The sequence below is a fragment of the Xiphophorus maculatus genome, chromosome 1 (genome assembly GCF_002775205.1).
Source record: "Xiphophorus maculatus strain JP 163 A chromosome 1, X_maculatus-5.0-male, whole genome shotgun sequence".
NCBI lineage: Eukaryota > Metazoa > Chordata > Actinopteri > Cyprinodontiformes > Poeciliidae > Xiphophorus > Xiphophorus maculatus.
The window spans coordinates 16,079,344-16,105,041 of record NC_036443.1 but is presented as its reverse complement, the minus strand read 5'-3'; the positions used below and the strand labels follow the sequence as shown (position 1 = coordinate 16,105,041).

The 25,698-nt window shown below is 38.9% G+C and overlaps 3 protein-coding genes across 6 annotated transcripts; 2 read left to right on the top strand and 1 right to left on the bottom strand.

Moving 5' to 3' along the window:
* The first annotated feature begins 996 nt into the window (after window positions 1–996).
* On the top strand, window positions 997–6,354 carry nfe2 (nuclear factor, erythroid 2). 2 transcript variants are annotated; one of them, XM_023336236.1, is made up of 5 exons: window positions 997–1,169; window positions 2,450–2,634; window positions 2,721–2,793; window positions 2,905–3,042; window positions 4,992–6,354. In XM_023336236.1, the coding sequence occupies exons 3-5, from the start codon at window positions 2,746–2,748 to the stop codon at window positions 6,237–6,239; spliced, it is 1,434 nt and encodes a 477-aa protein (XP_023192004.1). In that variant the 5' UTR covers window positions 997–1,169; window positions 2,450–2,634; window positions 2,721–2,745; the 3' UTR covers window positions 6,240–6,354. The 2 variants fall into 2 exon arrangements, with proteins under 2 accessions (XP_023192004.1, XP_005813625.2); XM_005813568.3 differs by lacking the exon at window positions 2,450–2,634.
* Window positions 6,355–6,361: 7 nt separating this feature from the next.
* Window positions 6,362–9,869, bottom strand: LOC102223847 (heterogeneous nuclear ribonucleoprotein A1-like). Of its 3 annotated transcripts, XR_002752978.1 has the most exons (11): window positions 9,762–9,869; window positions 9,165–9,281; window positions 8,947–9,093; window positions 8,640–8,850; window positions 8,405–8,551; window positions 8,263–8,310; window positions 8,049–8,189; window positions 7,825–7,968; window positions 7,681–7,747; window positions 6,555–6,607; window positions 6,362–6,479 (listed from the first exon to the last, which is right to left on the bottom strand). XR_002752978.1 is itself a non-coding variant. In XM_023336245.1 (10 exons), the coding sequence occupies exons 1-9, from the start codon at window positions 9,771–9,773 to the stop codon at window positions 7,689–7,691; spliced, it is 1,026 nt and encodes a 341-aa protein (XP_023192013.1). In that variant the 5' UTR covers window positions 9,774–9,868; the 3' UTR covers window positions 7,207–7,516; window positions 7,681–7,688. The 3 variants fall into 3 exon arrangements, 1 of the variants encoding a protein (XP_023192013.1); XR_002752980.1 differs by lacking the exon at window positions 7,681–7,747 and having other exon boundaries at window positions 7,782–7,968; window positions 9,762–9,868; XM_023336245.1 differs by lacking the exons at window positions 6,362–6,479; window positions 6,555–6,607 and adding an exon at window positions 7,207–7,516 and having other exon boundaries at window positions 9,762–9,868.
* A 1,195-nt stretch (window positions 9,870–11,064) lies between these two features.
* On the top strand, window positions 11,065–15,526 carry cbx5 (chromobox 5). Its single transcript, XM_005813559.3, has 5 exons — window positions 11,065–11,207; window positions 11,728–11,908; window positions 12,061–12,286; window positions 13,424–13,524; window positions 14,633–15,526. The coding sequence occupies exons 2-5, from the start codon at window positions 11,778–11,780 to the stop codon at window positions 14,772–14,774; spliced, it is 600 nt and encodes a 199-aa protein (XP_005813616.1). The 5' UTR covers window positions 11,065–11,207; window positions 11,728–11,777; the 3' UTR covers window positions 14,775–15,526.
* The last annotated feature ends 10,172 nt before the right edge of the window (window positions 15,527–25,698 follow it).

Here is a 25,698-nt window from a genome sequence, read left to right as displayed (position 1 = left end):
TGTTATGCAGAAAAGTGAATAAATTATAATTTTTTTTACTATGATAACCAAGTGTTTTAATACAATCATTCATCCGTTTTACATAGAACAAAACTTGATGTGATCTATCATAAACCTAGAGTAATCAGAGTTACCGTAAGACAAGGTGTTCTGTTATCAAAGACAAAAAAAATACATAAACATAACTTAGCATGGACCTTTTTGTCACTAATTTGTGCGTAAGGTACAGCACAACATGACAGTAACACAAAACATAAAAAGCCTTTGTGAGTTCAGTCCTCACAATGTTTTAGATCTGGGCAATGAGGGGGATTTTTTTGTGTGGGATTTCAATGGTCACTTGCTATGTAAGACACGCTTCCCTTCATTCTTCCCCCTGCTCCTGTATCTCCCTTGGCGGTTGCTCTGCCAGATAAAGGAACAATGCAGGCTTTCTTACCTGTCGGAGGGGTGTGCATTCCAGCTCCGCTAAACTGAGTCTCAATCCTGCCTCCAACCCTCCAGTAGGGCCCTCACTGCAATGCTGCCTCTGACTCCAGGTGCTCCAAATCACACTCCTCATACCTTTTCACTTTTGGGAGGACAATGTTCTTGTGCGGTTTTGGACCGGACAGAGACATCAATGTAGCTTGTTTTTATTCTGCTTTACATCTTTGATCTAACCAGGATAGGTGTATACTTCTCCGTTAAGAGTAAAAAAAAAAAAAATGCTTTATTTATTCATTTTTTAGATTTGTAAACATCTTCCTGCTTCACTGTGGACTGACAGAATAATTGCCGTGGTGTGTGCCACACTGTTGGCTTGTGGTTTCTTGTGAGGGCAAAAGGGAAATTTGAAGGTTGGGGCGCAAGTTTGAATTAAGGATACAAGAGCGCAAAGAAAAGAGAAAAAAAAAGGGGGGTGGGGGGGCGGTGTGCTGGTGTGGGTGCTTTACAGGAAGATTGCGTTTGTCTGCATCGAGCCATCCCATTTATGCTGGTGGCTGAATGTGCAGCCTAACAGTGAGGTTCACAGTAAGAGAAGAGATAGAACAAGAGGCCTCACGTGTCACACCTCTTGCCATCGTCAAAAAGGCTTTGAGTAATTTTCTTGTGCTCACCTCCAGGACTGACACATGTGTCTTTGCTGTTCCTCATCACCTGCTGAAGATGATAAAGATGTTGCTCAGGTATGTTAATTTATGTTTTCCTTCTGCTTTTAGAGAAATATTTCATTTCGATGTTCTCCAGAAATGCCATTTGAAATATTTACATATTACATTTCTGTGTGTGTAGACATTAAAAATAAAATATTGGTGATTAGGCTGGAGAATTTTTTGTATTGAACTTATTGCATAACTGTGAAATAACAATGCTCTCCTCACAGCAAATGCAATTTCAACTGAAGGAGTACAACATTTCAATCCAAATGTTTAAATAAGTAAAACGTACTAAATAAAATTTTCTTGTTTTATGTAGGTACATTTTGATCCCACAACCAAAGAAAACAGGAAACTTGTAACAAATACAGCAACCTTTACTGTACAACATATTTGTTACAATGTCATACTTCACATTATCACACATCGTGCAATAACTTACACACGGCACTACACACTAATGCTTCAAAGAAATTATAATGATGTATATTAAAAAGTGCATATATGCTTACTTGAATTTATACATTAATGTTAACAAAAATACAAAGCGATAAGATGATAATAAAAATAGAATGAATGAATTTTGACTTTTTATGTTTAAGAAATCTCCACTTATACTTTTTTCAGTATGTACAATTATTGCAATAAAGCACATAAAATAGTCTGTGTTTCATAATGAAACTACTAATGGTATAAATAAATAAAAATAAATAAATAAACAAATGTTTGACTGGATAAAAATGCACAGAATTAACATATTAAATTATTTATTATTTGTAATTGTAGATGCAAATTTATATATACCTTATCTCAATAAATTATTCAATCACCATAACAAGTACCTTTGTTATTTGTACTTTAGGTAGGAAGAACATATTAGCTTACTTACTGTAATGCCAAATATGAACAGAAATTGTTTAATGTTGCATAGAAATTCAAAAATATGTATTTTTGAAAATATTTTAGAAAGCAATTTTTCAGTGGTATGGTATAGTATAGACTAATACAACTCCTTTTAACTTTTTAATTTTTTTTTATGACAAGGCAATGTTCAAGTCATACTGGTGCTCCTTACAGATTTTGTCTGCTGTTAAATAAGTAATTTATTTATTTATTGGTCATATATTTAAGACAAGGAATCCCCAAACAGTAAAGTAGATGTGGCCAGCTGTTCCTGACGAATTTGGAAAGACGATTTACAGATGATCTCCTTCCATGGCGTCCAGCTAAACTTTAATAACCTGAAAATTTTTGGAATAATCAAGAGCAAAATTTCCCAAACAGCCTTCTGTCCTTACTCTGTCTTTCAGAGCACGCTGTTTTCCCGCAGATTGTGTTATCAGGGCTTGGCATATAACACTCACTGGAACAGCTGATAGGAGGAGTCAACTCAACTGAAATGAACTTTTTATGAGCTTCAAAAGAACCTACACAACACCCAAACAGCCTCTTATTTACAACTGACAGGCTACCAGATGTGTAATTTCCTTGAGATGTGCGTGGAGCAGCGTGCTGTCACCTAACAGTTCGTGGCGAGACGACAGCAGATCACTGTAACAAATAGTTATGTGTCTCCACCAGGTGGACCAGTGAACGGCTCTTCTAAATGTGCTCAACGGCCAACTATGTTCTCCCATTGAGGAGAAGCTGTGAGGTAGGTCCTGAGATGAGATGGAAAACAGGCAACTCAGTGTATGCTGTAGCCTAAAAAAGTTCAAGAATGTGTTTTGTTTATTATTACAAATATTGTGTTTTGCTATATAAGGTGGTGGCTACTCCAGGCAGGCTGTGTGGGGGGCTGTCCATGCCTGCTAATTTTAATGGAGTCAGGCCTCATGGACCGCCACAGGACATGGAGATGGACATGGCTTGGCAGGAGTTGATGGCCATCACTGAGCTCCAGGTAAAGAAAACCTCCAAAAATAATCATTGTTCTTTAGTAATCTTTTAATAACAGACGAACATGACAATTTTTCAACCCACCAATAACATGTGATATAAAAATTAACTTTTTTTTGCTGTACAGTTTTATTTTTACTTTTGTGACAACAAAGTGTTAAATAAATGTAAGTGAAATGGTTATTTTTTCCTTATTGACAAATAAAAATTCAGATCTGTACCTATGTTACAGATCTGTGAGCAAATGTGCCGCCTTGGAAAGATTAGAGAAGTATTTAGTAGTTGAAGCGGGACACATTGAGCATGTAAAAAAAAGCGTTATTCTACATGTACAAAGTCAAATTCAATAAAAAAAATTTAAAAAACTAAGCGGTCTTGTACCTTAAATTGCTAACATTTTTTATACCTTACTTGGCACTGACATATGCATTATCAATTAAAGGTTTTATATACTAGTTTTAACTAATATGATATACATTTGCTCAACAAATTCATAAATTATAACAAAATGTCTTAACAACAAGAACAAAATATACACAATGTTGGTGAAAATCAGTCAGGATTTTTATTGTTTTAAAAGAAATAATCAGACAAAGAACGCAAGAAAACAGTTGCACACGCAAAGTCAAAAGGGAAGTGTAGCTTGTAGAAATGTTATTTGCAAAGCATCACAGCAACCAGCGCATTAAATCCTGCAGCGTGTCTTTAAAATGTGACTGCTATAGTTTTTTCCCCAAAGTGAGTTGCCTAAAACACTGTTGAAAGCCACAAAGAATTATATTAAATGCAAATATTTTTTATCACTTGCTAAACCATAATAAGAAGTAATATTTAATGAAGTTAGATGATGTGCATGAGAAAGTGCACTGGTGCCTGCTTTCATGTGGTAGGAAGGCAAGGTATAGTCTGGATTATGTCACCAGTTCATTACAGAGACAATCAGCCATAAATGCAGATACATGTTAATACTTAGTGGCATTTTAGAGGACAGACAAACTTTTGATGCATATCCTGGACCATGAAGAGGCCAGAGAACCCACACATGCATGTAGAGAGCATACAAAATCTATCTAGGATGGACCCCCAGGTTGTGATTCAAACAGAGGCCCTTTTCCCTGCAAGGCAACAATTTAATTATTGGAAATGACATTGAGATATGATTAAAGTTATAAATGTCACACATTTTATCAAATGTTTAAAACACTTTATAAATCTAATCCCTAATTTAAAATATTTGATTGATAAAGGTTGGTGCATTTGTATGAACTTTTATGAATAAAGTCCTACATGATAAAAAAAACAAAAACAAATAATACAGATCAGGATGTTTTCAAAAATTCTTATAAATGCTCCATAAATTTCACGATAAAGGTCTCCAATTACAAGAAATGAAAACATTCAGATCAAACAGTTAGTCATCGGAGAGGAAAGCAAACCAAAAAGAGCCGAGTCACTTGAAAGAAGCTACATAGTTTAGAGGTGTGATCCTGCAGCTTACAACTTTCTTCAACAAAAAAGAGAGAAAAAAACAATCCAACTTGCATTTAAAATTTCATGAAATTTCGAGAGGTTGGTACGGGATGCAATTTTAGGTATTTGCGTCAGTGATATTTATCTTGTTTAACAAAATGTGTTGTAATCTGAAATCACAACATAATTTAAAGGGCCAACGTGCAGCTAAATAATTAAAGAAAATATTCAATTTCCTTTCAGCAATTTTCAAAAATCCTATTTTAACATTTTTCAATAGAACTTCATATGATAAAGTAATCCATACATCCTCAAATAAGGTGAAAATTTGACATATTTCCAAAATGAAACTATTAAATCATCTTGCTGATGAGTTACAATAAAACATTATACATTATTTTATAGATCAGGCAGGACTGTATAGCCGAGGGTGAAAACTGTGTAGTTCTGCTTGCCTTTAATAACTCTGCTCTTTTATTACAGGAATTCGAAGTCCAAAGTGGAAACTCCTACGAAGCTGCACATTATCAATCCATGCAGCCCATCACCCCCGCTGGAGAGTTTGGGATGACTCAGTCCCATTCAGAACCTCCTCCTGCTGCTGCCTGTGAGCTGAGCACTGCTGACACTTACGAGGGATGTTACTCTGAAGACGTTCCTGCCTGCCATCGTCTCAACAACAACACAGATGCGGTGTATGGAAATGCAGATTCACAGCTGCCTCACAGAATGCTTCCCATCTCCTCCCACGCTCAGCCGTCTCTTATAAACATGGCAGGTACCGCTCAGGGCCATAGAAGGCCAAACACCAGCATCTCTCAGGGGTTAAGTCGACACATGCTGTGGACTACGCTGGGGCAAAACGCCCATGTTCGCTCTGGGGATGATCTGGAATCAGATTCAGGTCTCTCACTGGGATCCAGCCCACCTTTGGCTTCTCCAGACAATCATGTCGGGGGTGGACCAGGTTACCAAAATATTGATATGGGAACACAATATAGTGATTGTGAACCAGAAAGCATGACTGAGCATGGCAGAAGAGGCCACATACATTATCCAATGGACTATCAGAGTCAAACTCTCCCATATCTACACTCAGGTGGACACGCACCTTACTTTTCACCTCAACCCAGTTACTCTCATTCACAAACTTGTTCTGTGAATCCTCGACCTCTGAAACAGCCCGACCTATACGGCAATGCAACAGTGACCAGCAGAGGGAGCTCATACGGCATGCACACAAAGTCACAAGGCAGCAGCTCCTCTCCTGCTCCTCTGAGCAGAGATGAGCGCAAGGCTGTGGCTCTGAAGATCCCCTTCCCCTTGGATAAAATCATCAATCTCCCTGTGGATGACTTCAATGAGCTCCTGACACAGTACACTTTGACAGACACTCAACTCGCACTGGTCAGAGACATTAGGCGCAGAGGAAAGAACAAGGTGGCGGCCCAGAACTGCAGGAAGAGGAAGCTGGAGAGCATCGTTCACTTGGAGAGAGAGCTGAACCACCTGCAGGCCCAAAGAGAACATCTGGCACAGGAGCGGCTGGAGTTCCAACGCAGCTTGACTTTCATCAAATGCCGACTCACAGACCTCTACAAGGAAGTTTTCTCTCATTTACGAGATGAAGACGGCCAGCCTTACTCCATAGATGAATATTCTTTACAACAAACTCCTGATGGAAGTATTTATTTGGTACCTCATTCAATGGATAAGAGAGACCAGTGTTAAACTATTTCAGTCCAGCAAGTGGACTAAACAACTTGCTTGTGATTTTTGCAACAGTTTGAGTAAACTTGCCAAAAGTAACTGTAAACATTTTCTGCTCCTTAAAAATGACTGAAACCAAACCATTTAAAATGTATTAAAGTTTATTTAAAAAGAGATGTAAAAAAAAATAAAAATAGAAATCTGCACTCCAGTCTTCAATGAAGTTAAAACACTTCTGCATTGCACAACTGTCCAGTTAACCTGTTGGGAAACAAAATGTTTTGTCATTTTGTTACAATAAAAAATGCAAATGTCAATACAAGCCTTCCTTTGTACCTGTGAGTCATTGTCATGGAAATGAAGTCACATTTCAGGGACCATAAAGTTTTCTGAAAAAAGTAGAAAAATGACAGTTAAAAAAATAGCAATGCTTCATTTTCTTTTATAAATGCATGCAACAGATTTGACCTCCACTCACAATTACAGAGGTCAATTTTACCATCAACACTGAAGCAAATACAAACTTAAGTTTACGCCATTGGTGGCTATATAACTGACTACCAGCTACGATTCAAAGGTTAGATTTACTAGCAGTAGTTGAGAAGTCTGGTCTTACCTACGGTCAGCATTTAAGCCCTTTGGTAGCTGCTGTCAGCTAGCCTCAGGACTCTGTTCTCACTCTCCCCTGCTTCAATGATCCTGGCGATGGCTTTGCTACTTCTCTCCCTCAGCTTGCTCCCATGGCTAGCCTCAGACTTTGCATGTAAGCTAGCATCCTCCAGATGATCTTTGTTGAAATCAGGGTAGAGTTTGTACCAAGTGATGGCCTCTTTATGATGATAGCATCTGTCCACAACTCCTCAACCACAATGGTAGATAGTGATCTTCTCCCTTCCCAAATGCCTTACATTCAGAATTGTCCTCATCCCCACTCTGCATCTAGTAATGCACCCTCCCTTACCCGAACCACTAAAGAATCTAACAAGACTTAAAAAAACTGAAAGGTGTTTTATTTCAGATTGATTTGATGCAGTTACAAATAAAAGCCAGACTTAAAAGATAAACATAAAACCCTCATTGGAATGCTTTTTTCATAAACACATTTTGATGAAAGAAAAACAGAAGACACAAAAGTTTAATTGAAGGCCCTCCATGATTTATCTACTGTACATCTCTTCTTGTAGCAGCTGTAACCTGCCACAACTGTTTGGCTGAGCAGATTTAGGAGGTAAACCTGCAGCTGCCCTGTCACTTCGCTTGCTCTCCTCTCCTTGCTCTCCTCTCCTAAGTACTCAGTCCTGTTGAACAATATGGAACAACATTGTTAACTATGCACTGACTTTGTACGACCTGACGTCCAGAGTGTATTTGCTTTACGTTATCTCTACTCAAATATTTCCTGCAATGACAAACTCTGGTTTTCTGGCAAAATACAAACTGGAATACATGGACAGAGGCTTACCACTTATTCTAAAATCGTCCTGGGCGGCCATAGCCACCGGGATTGTTAGAGCCACCTCCGTAGCCACCTGAAAAATCAAGACATCAGAAGCTCGGTAGTACCTGTGCTAAACTTGTTCCAGCTGCATCCCCTCTGGAGGCTTACCAAAGCTCCTGCCGCCGCCACCACCGCCGCCGCCGCCGCCAAAGTTGTTCTTCATTGGGCCAAAGTTAGAGGCCTGGGGGTCATAATGGCCCATGTTGTTGTAGTTACTCCCACCGCCGCCACCACCGCCTCCTCCACAGTTACCTGAGATTAAAAATCCATGTCAAAGAAACTACAGCCTGAATAAATGTAAAAAGGTCAATTCAAAAGTCATGACTATTTACCATAACCGTTGCTGTCATAACTGTTTCCACCGTAGCCTCCGCCGCCACCTCCACCACCACCACCCTGGTTATAGCCCTGGTTATAACCTCTGTTGCCGCCGTTGTTATAGCCGCCAGGACCACCAGGACCCCCTCCGTAACCTATGACACAACAGTTTTACTAGCCAGTAACCTAAAAAACACACAATGTCTATTTAAACAATAAAATACTTACCACCATCATTCCAGTTATTAGGACCATCTCCATATCTGCCCCTACCTCCTAGGATAAAAGAAAAACCGTGTTAATTCTACATTTAAGGTTATATATTATAATTACCATCACAGCAACATAACTGTTTGCTTACAAGCCCTACCCTGGTTGAAGCCTCTGTCGTAATCATATGGCCTCCCCCCGCTGTTACGTCCTCCTCTCATTCCCATTCCTACACTCTGCATTTCCTGCTTGGTGAGGGCCTTCCTCACTTCACAGTTGTGAGAGTTGATTGTGTGATATTTCTGAACTATATAGAAGACAAAAAGAATTTAGTACAGCCACATAAATTAAACATAAAAGTGCAAGAAAATAAAATAAAGAAGACGTGTACTTACTGACAATCCTATCCACTGAATCATGGTCATCAAACGTGACAAAAGCGAAACCCCTCTTCTTTCCAGTGTTGCGGTCGGTCATGATATCAATGACCTCGATTTTGCCGAACTGCTGGAAGTAATCCCTAAGGTGCGACTCCTCTGTGTCTTCTTTGATGCCTCCCACAAAGATTTTCTTGACCGTTACATGAGCACCTGGACGGTTTGAGTCCTTAAGAGTAAAAGTAATAATGATATTAAAATAATAATTTTCATAGTTATTTACAGATCACACCAAGTTTTGAAATGCATTTTGTGCAACACACACCTCTCTAGAAACTGCACGCTTAGGCTCCACGACCCTTCCGTCCACTTTGTGGGGACGGGCAGACATGGCAGCATCAACTTCCTGCACTGACGAATATGTAACAAAGCCGAAACCCCTGGACCTCTTGCTGTTGGGGTCTCTCATGACCTAAAGGTAGAAATTGTTATTCACTAAAACGTAGCTTTCTCTAAGTAAGGGACAAATAAACAGACACTTACCACACAGTCTGTAAGGGACCCCCATTGTTCAAAATGAGCCCGCAGGCTCTCATCTGTTGTCTCAAAGCTCAGGCCTCCAATGAACAGCTTGCGGAGCTGCTCCGGCTCACGTGGGACCTGAAGCAGAAAAAAAGGTAGCCGATCATGTAAAGTGTTATTAACCGTGATTTAATAAGTATAAACAATGCTTGTGTCCTTCAGCTCCCTCCCAACCCCCACTTTTCACTAAGCAGCTAAAATCGGAGGAGGGATCTGCCGCCATTAAAGCATGACTACTGAATTACATTAAATACTACATCTTGAACGCAGTCATTACACGTAAACCCCATCAGTGTGTTGTTTCATTACTTCTTAAACGAATTTGATAGTTACGTTTATTAAGAACATAAACTTAAGTACCGTAAGAAGCTGGACAAACGAACAAAAGAGCACGAGGCCCGGATGCTATAAAATGGCGGCTCCACTGTGGAGGAAAACGGTAGCAGACGCTGCGTTCGCGATCCAAACACAGCCACCAAATTGAAACTTAAGACTCGTCTAAACGCTAACAAAAATAATTTCTGAGTTATAATGGGTGGAAAAATGCATTAAACTTACGTCTTTTGACATCTTGCAGGTTTATCCTTGAAGACTCCTCGTAAAACGACCGCAGAGCAGAATTCTGCGTCAGGCGCGATCCGACTCCTCCTGGATAGTAGAATAAATAGGGAAAGTTACGCCTCTTCTACTCTGCCATTGGGTGGTAGTTCCCGCTATGGCTCTTAGAGTCTTACATCGGACTTTGATAGGTCTAAACGCTGTCAATCACTATGAACAGCCAATCACGAGACAGGATACGTGTTTTATTGATGTTTAAGGAAAAGAAAAATATTGACCATTAAAATAGTCTGTAGACTCAAAGCAGTTACAATTACAGATGTAACTGCAAAGGCTACTTTAGCATCTTTTTATTTTATTCCGAGATTGATTTAGCGTACTTAGTTTTTATGTATGCATTATAAAAGATTGGCAGATGTAAATGGCCACATAGGTGAAAAGAGTTAGGAAGACCCTTGTTTACTCCAACGAACAAAAAGGACATTCAGAATACGTGGACACTATCCAATGTGAATCCCACTAAAATAAACGAGGGAATGCAAAATAGACCCAGCAACCATCCAGGGCTACTAAACTTGCAACATGACCACTTCTGAATAGAATAGAATAGAATAGAATAGAATAGAATAGAATAGAATAGAATAGAATAGAATAGAATAGAATAGAATAGAATAGAATTCAACTTTATTGTCATTGCACTGTCACAAGTACAAGCAACGAGATGTAGTTTGCATCTATCCAGAAGTGCTCTACGAGATATAATATTACAGATGTACAAGACTATGTATGTATGGACTATAAGGGGTTATAGCAAGAGATATAGATATTGTGTATAAATATAAATATTGGGAGCTATATGCACAGATTATACAGAATATATAAGAATGTTAGGGAATGGATTATAGATAAATAATGGCAGATAAAATTTACAGGTTGTATGTGTGTGTGAAGAAAACAGTCCGTTTGTTGTTGTTATCTTCTTTTAAACGAAGAAATAAAATTGCTGTGTATATAAGAGTAACCAGATGAAAGAAATGACATTAGGAAATGGTCAAAGAGAGGCAAAGTTTATAGTGAGATGTATTATTAAGATTTAAATAAAAATTAAACTCGACCATGAAACGACGAACAGAACATAAAAAACGTATTATAAGGGTAAAAATGTAACTATGCATGATATCTAAAAAATTTTTTTTTTTTATATATAGAACTTTGCAAAAGCACTCCAAGAAGAAAAAAAATTAAAAAGGAACACGTTATCGAAAAGGGGGCGGGTACATTCATTGTGCGCCTTAACGCGCGCTTTTTCTGCGCACAGCACCTTTTATGTGTCCAAGCTAGATGCTAAAGTAGCCTTTGCGTTTGGCCTCTTTCTGCTGCTTCACAATAGACGGTGTACTTTGCTGCTGTTAAGGGCTGAAAAACGCTGTTTCTTCCACCCGGACGGTAAGAAACACGTTCTTCATGAGCGTGACTTGTGCTGTTGCAAGTATAGATTTGTGGTTTGATGTCTGAAGTCAACGTGTTTGTTTAAATGCTAGCTTGTCGGGCTATACGACAAGCTAACACGGGTTGGGTTAGCTCACGACTGCATCATGCCTCGTTTCAATGTGCACTTTATGTGCTAATGTCTTGATGCTATCTGACCCATTTCTCTTTTAGGAAGGTATGTTTGGGGTAGAAAAATCATTTTTCTCGATTTCGGCTACTCTATTCATCGAGTTTTCACCATATTTAGCATGTTGCAGACTGAACTAACTACAATGAGACGCTTGCTTTCGTTTGTAAATCATAACAAAAAGAGTGTATGAGTGGTCGACTAAGAATTCATTCGTGCATCATGTGTTATATCTAGAGGGTTTTTTTTTTTACAATTTTACAACAATATATGTTTGAATGTGTTTTTAATACCGATACGAGTCACATTTTGCTAAACCATTGCCCTGTTTATTTTCCTTTTGAACAGGGAAGTATCGACGACTTGAGACAACGTGTTGCTAATCTCCGAACAGTGCCATGGGCAAAAAGTCTCGCGACGAAGAATCCTCATCCTCTGACGAGGAAGAATATGTTGTGGAGAAGGTGCTGGACAGGAGGGTGGTGAAAGGCAGGGTGGAGTTCTACCTGAAATGGAAAGGATACTCGGAGTAAGTACAAAAAAAAAAAAAAAAACAACGGCCAGAAACAGAAAGTGCAATGCACATGATGTGCAGTTTTGATTTTTGAGACAGTTTATGAAATAGTGTCAAAATACTATCGCAACCCTTACCAGTACTGATTTTCTGTGATATTTTTGCAGCAAGCACAACACATGGGAGCCGGAGAAAAATCTGGACTGTCCTGAGCTAATATCAGAGTTCATGAAGACCTACAAGAAAGGCAGCACTGGTAGTGCTACACCAAGTAGCGGGGCCAGCAAATCCACCACTGGACCCTCGGGGCGCTCCAAAGAATCCGGCAGCTCCAAGAAGAGGAGCTCTGATGATGATGAGGAGGGTAGTAGCAAGCCCAAGAAAAAGAAAGAGGTACATAGTACGTTTTATATGCACAAATCAATGCAACATATTGGGTCATTTAGGTTGAGTCTGATTTGATACATCAGCATATGTGGGATTGGCACCTTTGTGGTTCACAGGGGAGTCAAATGTAGCTTTTTGTTCTGAATTAATCTCTTCATTTAGAGATTTGTGATTTATGGGTTAGGCAGCTCTTAATTTAACTGACTCTAGTTCTTAATGTAAATTTACCAACGGATCAGTATGGTATCAGTTTTTTGTGCGTCTCTCGATGTGAAATCTTGAAATGGACCATTCAGTTCAGTTGGTTCACTCAAATAATTCCATTTGACTTTTTTAGCAAGCATACCTGTTCTGGAAAGCTTCTTAAATTTAGTGTTGTGTAAAATAAACTTTTTTTTAAAGCCTTGCATCATGTTATGTTGTTCCCTCATCAAAAACACACCTTGAGTGTTGCCTTGTTTTTTCTTTTGTTTTCATGCATGTTTGAGAAATACTTGAATCTCTCATGGCAACCATTCAGCTGTGAAAAATGTAAAGGGGGGGGGGGATCGAGTGTTGCCTTCAAATACCAAATTTCCAAGCTTCCACCTCAGAGTGCTCCCCCTCCATCTCGACTGCCCCCAGTCAGCTCCTTCAAACTATCCAGCAGCAATTAGTAAAAACCTAGTGGAACCTCACGTCAGCCGAGTTCATTATAGCAGCTACTTTTTCGTGCAATCCTGGTAAAAACGTTAAATTGTTAACAGAGGAGTGACGTTGTGATGACTTTCTGAAGGCAGAGTGTCAGAGCAAGTTTCTTAAAGAGACAGAGGCCCAATTTAAAGGCATTACCAGGACACATTTTGTTTGTCGTATTTGATAGTTACAGTATTTTTTATAATGACTGATTGCAACATATTTACTTGATTTTGCTACAAAATGCCACTGTGTGGCTGGAAAACACATAACACTGCCCCTCTGAAGTGCAGTTAAGCGTTACCTTGGATATCACTATGATCTAAGATGAACATTTATCGAAATGTCATGCAAAACAAAAAAATCTTGGTCAGTCCATTTAATGTTATCCTTTTTCAGAAAACGGATATAAATTCAAATAATTCTAACATCTCTAGTTTTCAACTGTATTATTTTTATTTATTTCAGGATGAAATCCTTGTTGCACGTGGCTTTGAGAGGGGGCTCGAGCCAGAGAAGATCATAGGAGCGACTGACTCGTGTGGAGACTTAATGTTTCTCATGAAATGGTAAGTTTTGTTGATCATGTTATCCATATTCTTTGGAAGCCTTTGTATTGTTAAGATTACTCCATTCCTTTGGGATTCATTTAGATACAAGTCCATTTTGCAGTTAAACTGTCTGATTAGATGTTGTCTTGGCCGTTTTGTTTCTGCTTGGACAAGCCATTCAAGCAATCTTTGGGTGACTGGAGAATTAGCACAATATGTCTGACTGAAATCCTTAATCCCAACAAAAATGAGTGACTAACTTAGCATTTCTTAGCAAACGGTTTGACCTAAAGTACACCTGCTGCAATGAAAAAAAATAGACCCGTTTTGAAAGACATGTTTTCCATAAAATTTCTGACCCTAAAACAACTACTGATTCAAAATCAAGGCCCAAGATTTTTTAAATTCTTCTTTCATTACAAAACATTTATTCTAAGAGGACTTGTGATGTGGCTGATGAGATCCTAAGGGGTTCTTTTTGTTTTGGTCTTTGTTTTTTGTTTTTTTATCTTCCAGGATATTACTTGTTTGAGATTTGCAGACTTAATTCTGGTGTACAGGTGTAAAGGCTTGGGATGCTTACTATGTCATTACTTATTACTAGCATGAAATGGCTGTCTAGCTATATAAACAGTAAGCCAGTTCATAAAGCTTTATGTGTTTGCATATTATCTCAGTTGTTACATGTTGTACATCTTCATTCATGCTTGGGCATGTCCCGTTTCCATGGTGATGTCTCTACTACACTATTTCATTATAAGTGATAGTTGATGAGGAAAATAAAATCTTCAGAACTTTGTAAAGAAACGTACATTTTGGGTGTGATCTCGAACACTCGATTCTTGTAGGGTTGACTCCAGTGGCTTCATAGGAGAGTATTATTGATACACACTTATCAGCACAGATGTTGATGCAATATCTCAGAACATGAGCCTAAGGCCTTATCTGATGGTTATGGTGTGTGTCTCTTTTTGTTGTTGTATTAAGGTCAATCGTATGTCGTAAATTCGGAAGCACCTTATGTATTAAACTGAAGTGAAACTTTCACATCTACAATTGTAAATGTGCCTAGTGAGCATCGTGGTGATCTGGTACAGTGCATATAACTTACAATTATCCCTTTCAGGAAAGATTCTGATGAGGCTGATCTCGTGCTCGCCAAGGAGGCCAATCATAAGTGCCCACAGATAGTCATAGCCTTTTACGAGGAGCGTCTGACCTGGCATGAAGACAGCGACAAGAAGGAGAAGGATGCTGTCAGCGCGTGAGTTTTCAAGAGGAAAAGCTCCACTGCAGGGACAACCTTGAGTCAGACATTTTTTTTCCCACACCTGAAACCTCCCTCATCTTTCACCTGTACCATGTCCAGTGATGACACAAAGACGGTAGACACGGTTGTTTCCTCCATCCATGTCCCCATCGGAGCACAATGGCCCCAGACTGCTGAGGGGGTAGGGGGCTCCTACTAAAAAGAAGCTGTAGTGGCTGTGGGTGATTTGCTAATGGGGAAAGATTCTACTGTTCTTGTCTTTGTCTTGATGAACGTTTTTTATTATCTTAGCATATGTTTTTAGAACAAAAAGGATGGGATTATAGCAGTGAGGAATATGTAACTGTAACTTCAAGAGACTGAATCCTTTAAAAAAAAAATTGTCATTGGAGATATGGAGCAAACTGTATTACCTGTTGACTACCATTCTAAACATTAATTGTTACTGGTCAATGTCCCCCGTACTAAATCCACCTTAGCTTTTATATTTGTGACGCTGCCACCGGAGTGTTTTCTTGACTGCATAATTTCTTCCTTTTTGAGAGCTGTTTTTAATCATGTAGTTTTTGAGAGTTTTCTTTTTTGTTATTCTTGTCATGTCTACCAAAATACAGCTTCTAAGTCTGAAGAAACGTTTTTTTTCTGCGTAGTGACTTTATTTTTTTCCTTCTTATGTTTCCAGTTATTCTCATGTGATTTTTAATTTTGTTACACTATTATCTGATAAAGTACAATAAAATGTTTTACTCACTTTTGATTTATTTTATCTTTTTTTTTCTCCAGCTGAAGTCTCAAGTTAAGAAAATATTTAATAGTCAGACAATCTTGACCATATTCAAGAATTGAAATGGTTCAGACATTATTGGAGTTTGCCACCTAGTGGCAGCTAAATGTAAACTACTTTGAGATCAATGTTGGGGTCACTGAATGTTTTGTTTTTATGGCGACTCATTACTACTTGGAGAAGACATGGAGGTTGGTTGAAGTATGTCTTTAATGGTAATGGCATATATATGGGCAAGTCGGATGTTTTTGTATTAGGCGTTGACGATTTTTATCTAATGGGTGCTAAAAACCAGCAGTTTGATTTTTAAAAATTGATGCCGTTTGGTTTTCTGTTAAAAGTTTGCTCTGTTCTCCAGCATGGAAAGTTTGGACCAAATGTTTAGCATAATTTCCCTTGTAAGGGAAAGGAGTTTGTATTCCCTTGTTTATACATGCAGTTCACTTTATTTTTCTTTTTTTTATTTCCCCCAAATCTCAAAAACTTAGTCATTTTTGCCATTTTTTTTAAAAAAAGTAAACGTTTGTGTCTAATATCAGTATGTGTATAGTAGCACCCTTTAATAAACATTTTCAGTGTTGAAGTTGCTGTCAGTAAGCTTTTGTTCCGTAGGTTAAATTTAATTTGACAAAGGACTACATGGCAGCTTATAGGTGCATCTTAATAAATTAGAATATTGAACCAGTGATTTGTTTCGGTAATGGTAAAATGGAGTTATGGATCAAAACTACTTCAAGAAGTTGTTTTTAAATGTGCTGATTTTCAGTTTAGAACATTTTTTTAAGAATACTACATGAGCTTAAAATATGTCAATGCCTACAAAATTACAAACACTACTGATCTGACTTGTAGAGATTTACACACTTCAAAAAAGGTAAGTCACAAAAGGCTACTAACGGAACTGTATCCAAGAAGAAATGGAACATGGTGTTGAGGGATTTGTGAAGCAAAACTCATTAGACTCTGAGGAAGATTTGCAAAAAAAAAAAAAAAAACTGCAGCTAAATTCAGTGATTCAAACAGCTGCCTCTCACCAAAGTATCCAGGATCTGGACCATAACTAGCACTTTCTTTGTGTTAAGCCACAAATGAACTAATGGCCATGTTTGGAGCATAATGCCCAAACTAAGGAGAAAGACTGGGTGTTCTGAGTGTTCCAAAATTGTCTTTTTACATTAAATTAAGGTTCCAGAGTTTTAAAGAACAGTGGAAATGGAGAAACTTCAACCTAATTCAAATCAATGTACACTGCTCAAAAAAATAAAGGGAACACTTAAACAGGTGTTTAACACTTAAAGTGTTCCCTTTATTTTTTTGAGCAGTATATTTATATAGCTTCTATTCACAACAAATGTCACTTCAAAGCACTTTTGCTTCAAAGCGACATGCACAATCAAAAATGGCAATTCAATCACACACAGTACAATTGATGGTAATTATGAAACAGTACAGCAAGCTCAATTAACTATTCAAAGTAGTTTAAAAAGTTTCTATCTAAGGAAACCCAGCAGACTTCAGCACATTGACTTGCAGCATTCAATCATCCTGGATGACCATGTAGTGACAGCAGAAAATCACTTGTATTGTGCTGCTGACTTTACAGCAATCCCTCATACCCAGGGGCACCGCCAGGAATGTTGGGCCCCCCTGACAAAAAATTAAATTGGGCCCCCCCATGCAGCTGCTGTTACAATTTTTTGAGTCTATTTGACCTATCAAAAGGGTCACAATTTTAAAGGCTTGCAACTGAATTGCTTTCTTTGTTCTAATACTGATAACTAGCACAATATTTACTGCTCATGAATTTTACATAAAACAGTCTACATACAGCATGCAAGGAGGTTGTAAGTTTTTAACATTTCTATGAAATAAAAAATAAAAAATTGTGGAGGGCCCCCTGTCGGTCAGGGGCCCTTAGAATTGTCATAACTTCTCCCTCCTATACGGCGCCCCTCCTCATACCAATGCATGTAGCGACATGCACCTATTTTGCAGTCCAGTGTATTTTGACGCGCCAGAAATTGAAATTCTTTCTTCATAATTTCAAGTGCACTAGCTATTCTCACTCAGCAGATGGCGCTGTTAGATGCAGCCAGTGGCGTCTCCAGAAGACATCTTATTTTCTCAGCTCGAAAACCTAAAGGAGCTCTCAAATTAGAGTTTGCTTAGACCCAGCAGTGGAAGTATCATCTTGTTTCCTTTAACCCACACAAACAAGAAACTCTTTTAGCAAAATTTGCTGCCTGGAATAACAACATACACTCATAAAAAAAAGATAAACTGAAAGTCAGCCTGCTCCTGTTTGCTGTTTTCTTCTTCTGAAATTGTCTCTAAGATTAATGTGGAGAAATGAGTGGAGAAGGAGATGGAGTGTGACTCACGGTGAAGGTCGGATGTGAACCGGCTGGTCGTTATGGTTCATGCATGGTCGGTTCCAAGGCAGTGATGGAGCATCGCAAAAATACCAGTCAGTGAGGGAAAATAACACAGCCTGAATACCAAGCTGAACACAAGGAAAACTTGGACGCCGTAACGTGTGAAGCAGCTGAATTTCCAAATCGTTTTCACAAACGCCAAATTACAAATTGCAAAGTGAGTTCCTAGCCTGAATTAACTTCCTTTTAGTATAGGAAAAAATAGAAGAATTTACCAATTTGTGTTAAACCTCACTAGACTCTCGTATTACTTTTGTTTTGCAAGACTTGCTTGACCTGCAGGGTTTATTCTCTTTAATCTGTCTCACCATTACCTCTCCTTTATTTTTTTATTTTTTTTTTTTGCAACTGGCTTGGACTGCAGCTCTTTGTGGTATTCAGACACACACCTATACAGTGCTGCTACCATACGCTGAAGCTGATAGAATTTTCTCTGCAAAAAACCTTTTACTCTCCAAATGGAATGCAAAGGTCACTAGTAAATATCCAGCCCCTGGGACCATTAAGCTGGGCAAAGGCAGAGAGCGGCAGGCTTGTTTTATGGAGCTTGGAACTGTCTGCTGACAAACTCAAGCCAGTAGATTTTTTAAGGGAAAAGCCACTGTGGATCTCAGTCATAGTATGAGTGGTATGGGAGTACAGAATAATAATAATAATAATAATAATAATAATAATAATAATAATAATAATAATAATAATAATAATAATAATAATAATAATAATTTATAATAATAATAAAAGATAGTATTCTAAATGAAAAAAATCCCTCAGAAATTATTGCATTTTTATGTAAGGAAAGTTAAAAGAACCCAGTCTGAAAGGTCCTAGCTATATTGGACATTAAAATGCAATTTTTTGACTCTGCCTCCTCCTGATGTTTTTAATTCCAAACCGAAAACATTTTCCCTGTTTTGGCCCATGCGTGTCTTTTAGAAAACCCTCTTTATTTCAGTGGCGATTATGCCTTGCTGTAAATTTTTTTTATTTATTCGCAACAGGCTCTTTGCACTTCAAACGTACTCCCCCGACCAGTAACTTCTAGGTGCAAATGAGTTCCATGGGGCATTGCCCACAGCAGAGGTGGGGTCGTCTTGCACAGCACATTACAATAAACGAGTGCTGGGGGAGCTACTGTGCAGCTGTGGTGAGAGGGAACGGATTGACGCAGTGGGTCCAATCAGAATCAAAGTTTGCTCAAGGATACGGCTAAAACAACAAACAGATAAATGTGCACTCACGCCAATAATGCAAACTCATATCAGGGTGCAGAAAAGGGCATAAAGCAAGATTTGTGGCATCCAGCTGTTTGCAGGAGAAAAAAACAAAAGCAAGGAATTGAGAAAATGTGTACAAAGTAGTGTGAAATTTGATTTTGCTGTGATCGGGTGAGCACAGCTGCAAACCAGCTGGGTCTCCTCTTCCTTGTTACATGCAGATAAAAATGTCTGCAGTGACAATCGGCTCATCACCCCTCAGCGCCGAGCACTGATCTGTGTGAAGGTGATTGCAAAGTGATGCTCTAATTTGTGCGGCGATCACACTTAATGTGCAGTAAAGCACCACAGACAAAGCCTCGAGTTTCGTAATGTCCCCCTCTTGTGCGCCACACAGCCCTCAACACCCACCTTCTGCTGGCTGTGCTTCCACCTCCACCTCCCACCTCTCCTCTCCTCCTCCACACTCCTCCCTTCATCTCCTCTCCCCACCAGGGGGTAAGAGTTATAGCCACCATAAAAGGCAGGTAATGCATTGTTAACTAATTCTGTCTGCTCAGAGCTGATATATCCTCCGCTCTAAATCTCTGTGCTTCCAATAAAATGCAAATGCTAATGCTTGCCCTCCATGCGCTGATATCATTTTTAACAGGCCAGAGGTAAATGCTAGAGAGGGGTTGGGTGGGCAGAGATAGTCTGTGACACCACGAGGCTTTAAGATTTCATGGCACATTGTGTCATAAAGGAGACCCTGAGACCTGCACCAAGTTCCACTGTCCGAGCGGGAGTGCGAACATGGCTGCACACGTATTGGAAGCTACGGCAGTAGAGACGTACCTGCTTAGAAGTGTGGCCACTGGGGAACCAGCACAAACAGATTCCCAGAAACAATGCATTCAGCATCAAATAACTGAAGCCAATTTGCCTGCGGATGTAATGCATCATATTTCCATGTTAGTAGTAGTGTCACACTCTGTGTAACCTTGGGCTTCTAAATATTGATCCACTTCGAGATTTTCAATTATCCTGTGCCGTTTTTCTGCCATCTGGTAAGGACCAGTGATTTGTGTTCCTTCATATCTGGGGGCTTGTCTTGTAATTAGACCATAAATTAATTTGCACAGAACAGAGAGAGCAAAAAAAAAAAAAAAAAAAGATTGAAGGCATTAAGTAAGTCAGTGGATGCTGGAGACAGAAAATCATAGAAAACTACAGTGCTTTATTTACTAGAATAAGATAATTGGATTACAAATTCCAACACCATAAGTTTTTTTTCCCCAGGCATGTCACTTGTTTTTCTTTCCGCAATTTAAAACCATGCAGCTAATGATTTTTTCTTAGCTTCACTTTATCAATGCAGGACGAGAAATCATCCATTGACATTGTTATACCCAATTGCTTGCGGTGAAACAGCAAAAATGATTAGGAAAAATAGGGTACATTACTGTCAAAATGTGTGTGAAACTTTGCAGTTAAATCAGTCAGTGGATTTAAATGCCACAACCCCCTCTACCTCCACAGAGGGCAGACAACTGTGGGCTTCCAAACCAAGCTCTTATTTACAGCACATCTCAAGCGGAGGTCTTTAAAAAAAAAAAAACAATGCATCTTTATTGATTTTAAATTGGTAGTATACGCTCTTCTGCAAGATTAGCTCATTGTCCCCTGCTGCTAAATTACACATAGCAATTGACGCTGTCGCAGCACAGTGTCTTGACAGCTCTCTTTGCCATGTGGGAATTCACATTAGACAAGCATAAGTTGCTTGCTTACAACAGTTAAGAGAAAAGTCTGTCAAATAATGGCCTTATGTTGCACTATAAAATGTTAAAACTGTAGGCTTTAAACACTGTGTGCGAGCAGGGCAGGATTTAGGAAGATGCGGACCTTTGGGCAAGAGTCAGTTCTACGCTCTGTTCAGGTCCGACTCCTCGCAAAAGAAGCATTCAAAAAAGCTTCTTTATCATGTGGGGATTCCAATAGTTTGATGGGCGCATATTCACTTTAAAGTTTTTAGACCTTGCACACATGAGAACACATTTTCCTAATGTTTATATTTGTCCAAACATTCATCCATTTTCTACACCCGCTTGTTCATTACAGTGTTTCTGGGTGTTTGGTGTCTTTAAATGGATCCACCATTACTTGTAACAACAGACTTTAGTTAAAAAATATTTATTTTAGATTTTTAAAAAATCAATACGGTAAAAAACTGTAGGCTGTTTGGTTTTTCTAAATTTAAATAAAATATTGTCAGATGGACATTGCCATGTTGTTTACGCTGCAATGAATTCTGGGTAAATGACGTAGGCTAGATCTGATTGCTCTAGCTTCGTTCAGCCAAAACAGCATTAAGTAATGCCGTTAAGCCTTTTCAATTTGAACCAGAGTGCGTTGAAATTTATGGCAATGTAGAAATCACAAGAGGTACTGAAGAAGAAGAGGACCAAACAGAGAAAGAGAAAAGACTTGGCTGAGGAAGCTGATGTTTGTGCTGCTGCTGCCAACTTCAACTTTGTGAAGGAAATGATGAATGACTTGGACTGTGTGATCCAATAAGTGGCTGACATGCTCTGTGTCAGGTCTGGTCCTCAGTCCGGTAGCACCTGTTTATGGCCTGGTCTTTGGTCTGGTGTCAGGTCCATGGTTTCACATTCAGTGCCTGCAGGACTAGCAATAGCTTCCTTAATATTTAAAAGAGATTCAATCATTGCCTGTCTGTGATGTTTCTCCAGCTAATGGAGGGAAAGGGGTGGGTTTCGGCGCTTGTGGTTAAAACTGTTAGCATGGCATTTGGTTTTAGCTTGCGAGGGTAACAGCCATCTGTAAGGTCCTTCATCAATTTTGCTCGTACAAATGGCTCAAAGTGTTCTGGAGAGAAATGTTGAGAGCACAAATGTGGGTCCTTTGAAAGTTGTGTTCGGCTCTTTCCCACTGCTTTCTTTTTGTTTTCATGTGGGATTAGATGCAGACTCATCTCACAATTCTTTTTTTTTTTTAAATTACAGCCAACAGCGATGCAGTGTGGCATTGTCTAAATTTACACCAGTCAAATGCAATATAATAAAAAACAACTTGGGTAAAGTTAGCCTTCCTAAGTTACTCGGTAGATTCCATTACAGAAGGGACATCATTGCGTTATCAACCTCCACGGGTGAAAAATATAATAAAATATATGAAATTTTTGAAGTTATTATGAGGTTTTACGGACCACACATTTTTTAGCTAATAGGAAAATGACACCATATTTAGGCCAACATGTTCTTCTAATAGTGGATCCCTTCAACACATTATTGGGAAGAGATGGGGGATTACCCATGACTGTTTGCCAGTCCATCACAAAGACGCAGAACAAACACACACATATCCATACTTGAAGACAATCTGGAGTGGGTAGTTTATCTGGCATGCATGCTTTTTTACTGTGGAAGGAAACTGGAGGACTCAAAAAAATTTGAAAACTCCATGCAGAAAAATCTTGGCCAGTATTCAAATTCAGGACCATCTTGCTGCAAGGGAACAGTGCTAACAGCTGCTCCACAGTGCAGCACTATGTATTTAGGCATTTCATTGTGTTCTCCCAAAGGACAGCATAACTTCTGAAAACCATCCAAAAATTACCCAAAATGTTACAGTATCTACACCAGACTTGTATCTGACAATGTAAAAGTCTGTAAAAAACACAAACAAAACATCCACAACAAACCAGGAGGCCCAGGGCATGCCCTTAACCTCTCGTAAATTACTGAATAATTCTGTATATTTAACACAAACTGATGATAGTATTAGAAGCACTTTGCTGTTATTAGGGCTGGAATCATGCTAAGTTACGTATGTTGCATGTATTGTATTCAACTGAGCATTCATCTAAGTGGGAGTAAAAACACAAAGACCTGAATTTTTGTTAGCAAGTAAATTCACTTAGCATGGGCTTGCTGTTGTTACATCTGAGGAGATGATGTCAAGGTTTAGGTTTGTGGTTCCTTGCTAAACTCAGTCCCTGGGACAATCATTCAACCGGATGTCTATGTTTCAGGTGGGGTACATTAGACTACACACTTTAAAAGCCACTGCTGCCAGCACACTGATCATATCTACTTGAGGCTTGGAGGTAAGGTCAGCCAACACAGAGCCCACCTGCTCCCCCATCACACAACTCCTGCCCTGTGGAAGGAAAAACCCTCCTGACTGGACATGCTTGTACAGACAGCATGTGTCACTGAATTTACAACGGCGACTTACGGGCGGCCTTTCACGTTAAAAGTCATCTTGAGTTTCCCTGGCCTGGCTGGATGTGTGGTAAGCGCTAATCCATTAACATTCGAAGCAGACACGTATCAGAGGCTGGCTTCCCGCCAACCCTAAGCTGACAGTGTTTCTGACCCGATGCTGACCATAACATTCCCCTTCATTCGTGTTCCCAGCCACGGCCAGCCTTGACATAATGTAGAGCTGTAAAATATCTAATGTTACACTGTATATTAATGCGAAGTATAATATGCTTGAGGTACAGTGAGGAATGCTTACCACCAAGTAAGAAAACTCCAGCTCATTCTTTTTAAGTAGGAAAGAGTCACATCTGTCTGCTGCAGAACTGTATAGTTCTTACACTTTAATCATAGGATGCCGAATAAACATTAAGTCCAAATGCCTTCTATTGCTATCGAGAACTGGAGTTCAGAGAAGCCATGAAATCCCTTTGATTTTTAGCAGTGGCATTGATTTCAAAAGGAGATATGGAGTCTCATATTAACTGATCCATAAGGAATAGTTCTGGCAGAACTCAAATTGCTGCAAGGCTCACCCAAGCCTCAGAATAGAGAGCTTTCAACAACATGCTGCTGGAGGTGGCTCCAGAACTGATTAGAATTTTAGTGTCTTATAAAGCCTCGATAAATACTTTATAAAGCCATGCTGCATAACAAATCTAACGCATAAAAGAAGGCATAGATGTTACTCCTCGTAAGATAAGGTTGGCTCCTGTCAGGATGTTGAATAGGTTTTATAATTCAATGTTACAACCACCGTCCCTATGAGAGCCCTGTCATCTCTCAAGGCCCACAGAATATATAAGTTAAACACACATTCAAGTGCTATTAGTTGAGTCCATTACACTGATTAGCAGTAAACACATTCGTAATAAAACTTAGTGAAATAGATTAGGACGCTCCGTGAGCTGATTCATGAGCGGGTCCCAGTGAAATATAACGTGTCCAGGACAGCGTACTTCTGAGGGCGCAGCAGGACAAGCTTTTACTTGCAGGATCTGTGACACACGTGGCCCAATTTATCCAAACAGCTCATGTCTAAACACTGAGTCACTCATTTCCACCGCCAGCCAGAAATAAACCCCAGACACAGAAGTGTGACGGAGGGCTCCAGGAGATGTGAAGGAATCTGGGAAACAGAGCAGACCAAACACATGTGTTTTCCACAGCACTGACACCTCTTACTTTACCTTCGAGCTCTCCACAGTTGTTCCCAGTGGTTCTAAGACTTTTATTAACAAGAACCTCTATAGTAAATTGTTTTCCAAATAATACAACAGAACCAAGGCCTTCAAAATAGTACAACATCAGTGAGAAATTTAATGTTACTTAAAGAAAACAGTGAGAAAAGACAACATTTCTATCCATTTGTGACGCATGTTCAAAGTAAAGGTTACCAAAACCCTACTAGGAAAAATCTACATCAAGATTCCCTAAATTCATCATTAATTTTTACAAGGAAAATGGTTCCTCACAACCCTGACCTCAAAATTCAACATATATTAAAACAAAGAGGTACGTCCAGTAAGAAACATTTTATTTGTTTCTGGCAATTTGCATTTTATTGCATTTTTCCTGGGTAGATCATATAAATATTTTTTTAAACTATTCAGTTAGTGTTTGAATATAATGCAATATCATCTGCAGCTCATATTGCTACCAATACTTTTCCTGCTTGTGGACGACTAGAAATTCCAACTTTAACTCCTCACTATTTGTTTTCCAATTACCACCACACAGTCAATACATTTTAAAAAAGTACAAAAGGGGCTAGGGGTTTTTAACTGCGTTTTGTCACAACAAAGAATCACAAATCACTGGGACCCGCTCATTTTCCTCCTATAAATTCTTATTACATTTTCAAGATTAAAAAAAAATCTCTGTTTAAAATTGTAAAAGTAAATAGGGCGATCCCCTAAAGGCAGACTTTTATAAAGCAATAATAGATGTTCCTCAAACACTAAAACAGCATATGTATTTCAAACATATTACTGTGGTAATGAACTATTCATCTACATTTCTGACAGGTTGTATCTCATTAAATAGATCTCCTCCTTCAATGTTTGAAAGCCTTAACTGTAGACATATAAACTGCTATTAGCTTGTTTTGCCAACAGTAATTACCCTGGTCATTGAGTACAACTGGCAAAGCTGACTGGTTTTTCCACTAGGGATTGTGTTTACTTTTTAAGGAGTCATTAACACAAAGCCCGTTGTGCTT

Bases quoted from the DNA above. Each gene is read 5' to 3' on its own strand.
- nfe2 (XM_005813568.3), top strand. From the start codon at position 2,746: ATGTGCTCAACGGCCAACTATGTTCTCCCATTGAGGAGAAGCTGTGAG. The intron at 2,794-2,904 runs GTAGGTCCTGAG...TTGCTATATAAG, and splicing joins CATTGAGGAGAAGCTGTGAG to GTGGTGGCTACTCCAGGCAG. The intron at 3,043-4,991 runs GTAAAGAAAACC...CTTTTATTACAG, and splicing joins TGGCCATCACTGAGCTCCAG to GAATTCGAAGTCCAAAGTGG.
- LOC102223847 (XM_023336245.1), bottom strand. The intron at 9,094-9,164 runs GTAAGTGTCTGT...TTCTACCTTTAG, and splicing joins GGTCCCTTACAGACTGTGTG to GTCATGAGAGACCCCAACAG. The intron at 8,552-8,639 runs GTAAGTACACGT...TCTTCTATATAG, and splicing joins TTCAGTGGATAGGATTGTCA to TTCAGAAATATCACACAATC.
- cbx5 (XM_005813559.3), top strand. From the start codon at position 11,778: ATGGGCAAAAAGTCTCGCGACGAAGAATCCTCATCCTCTGACGAGGAA. The intron at 12,287-13,423 runs GTACATAGTACG...TATTTATTTCAG, and splicing joins AGCCCAAGAAAAAGAAAGAG to GATGAAATCCTTGTTGCACG. The intron at 13,525-14,632 runs GTAAGTTTTGTT...TATCCCTTTCAG, and splicing joins TTAATGTTTCTCATGAAATG to GAAAGATTCTGATGAGGCTG.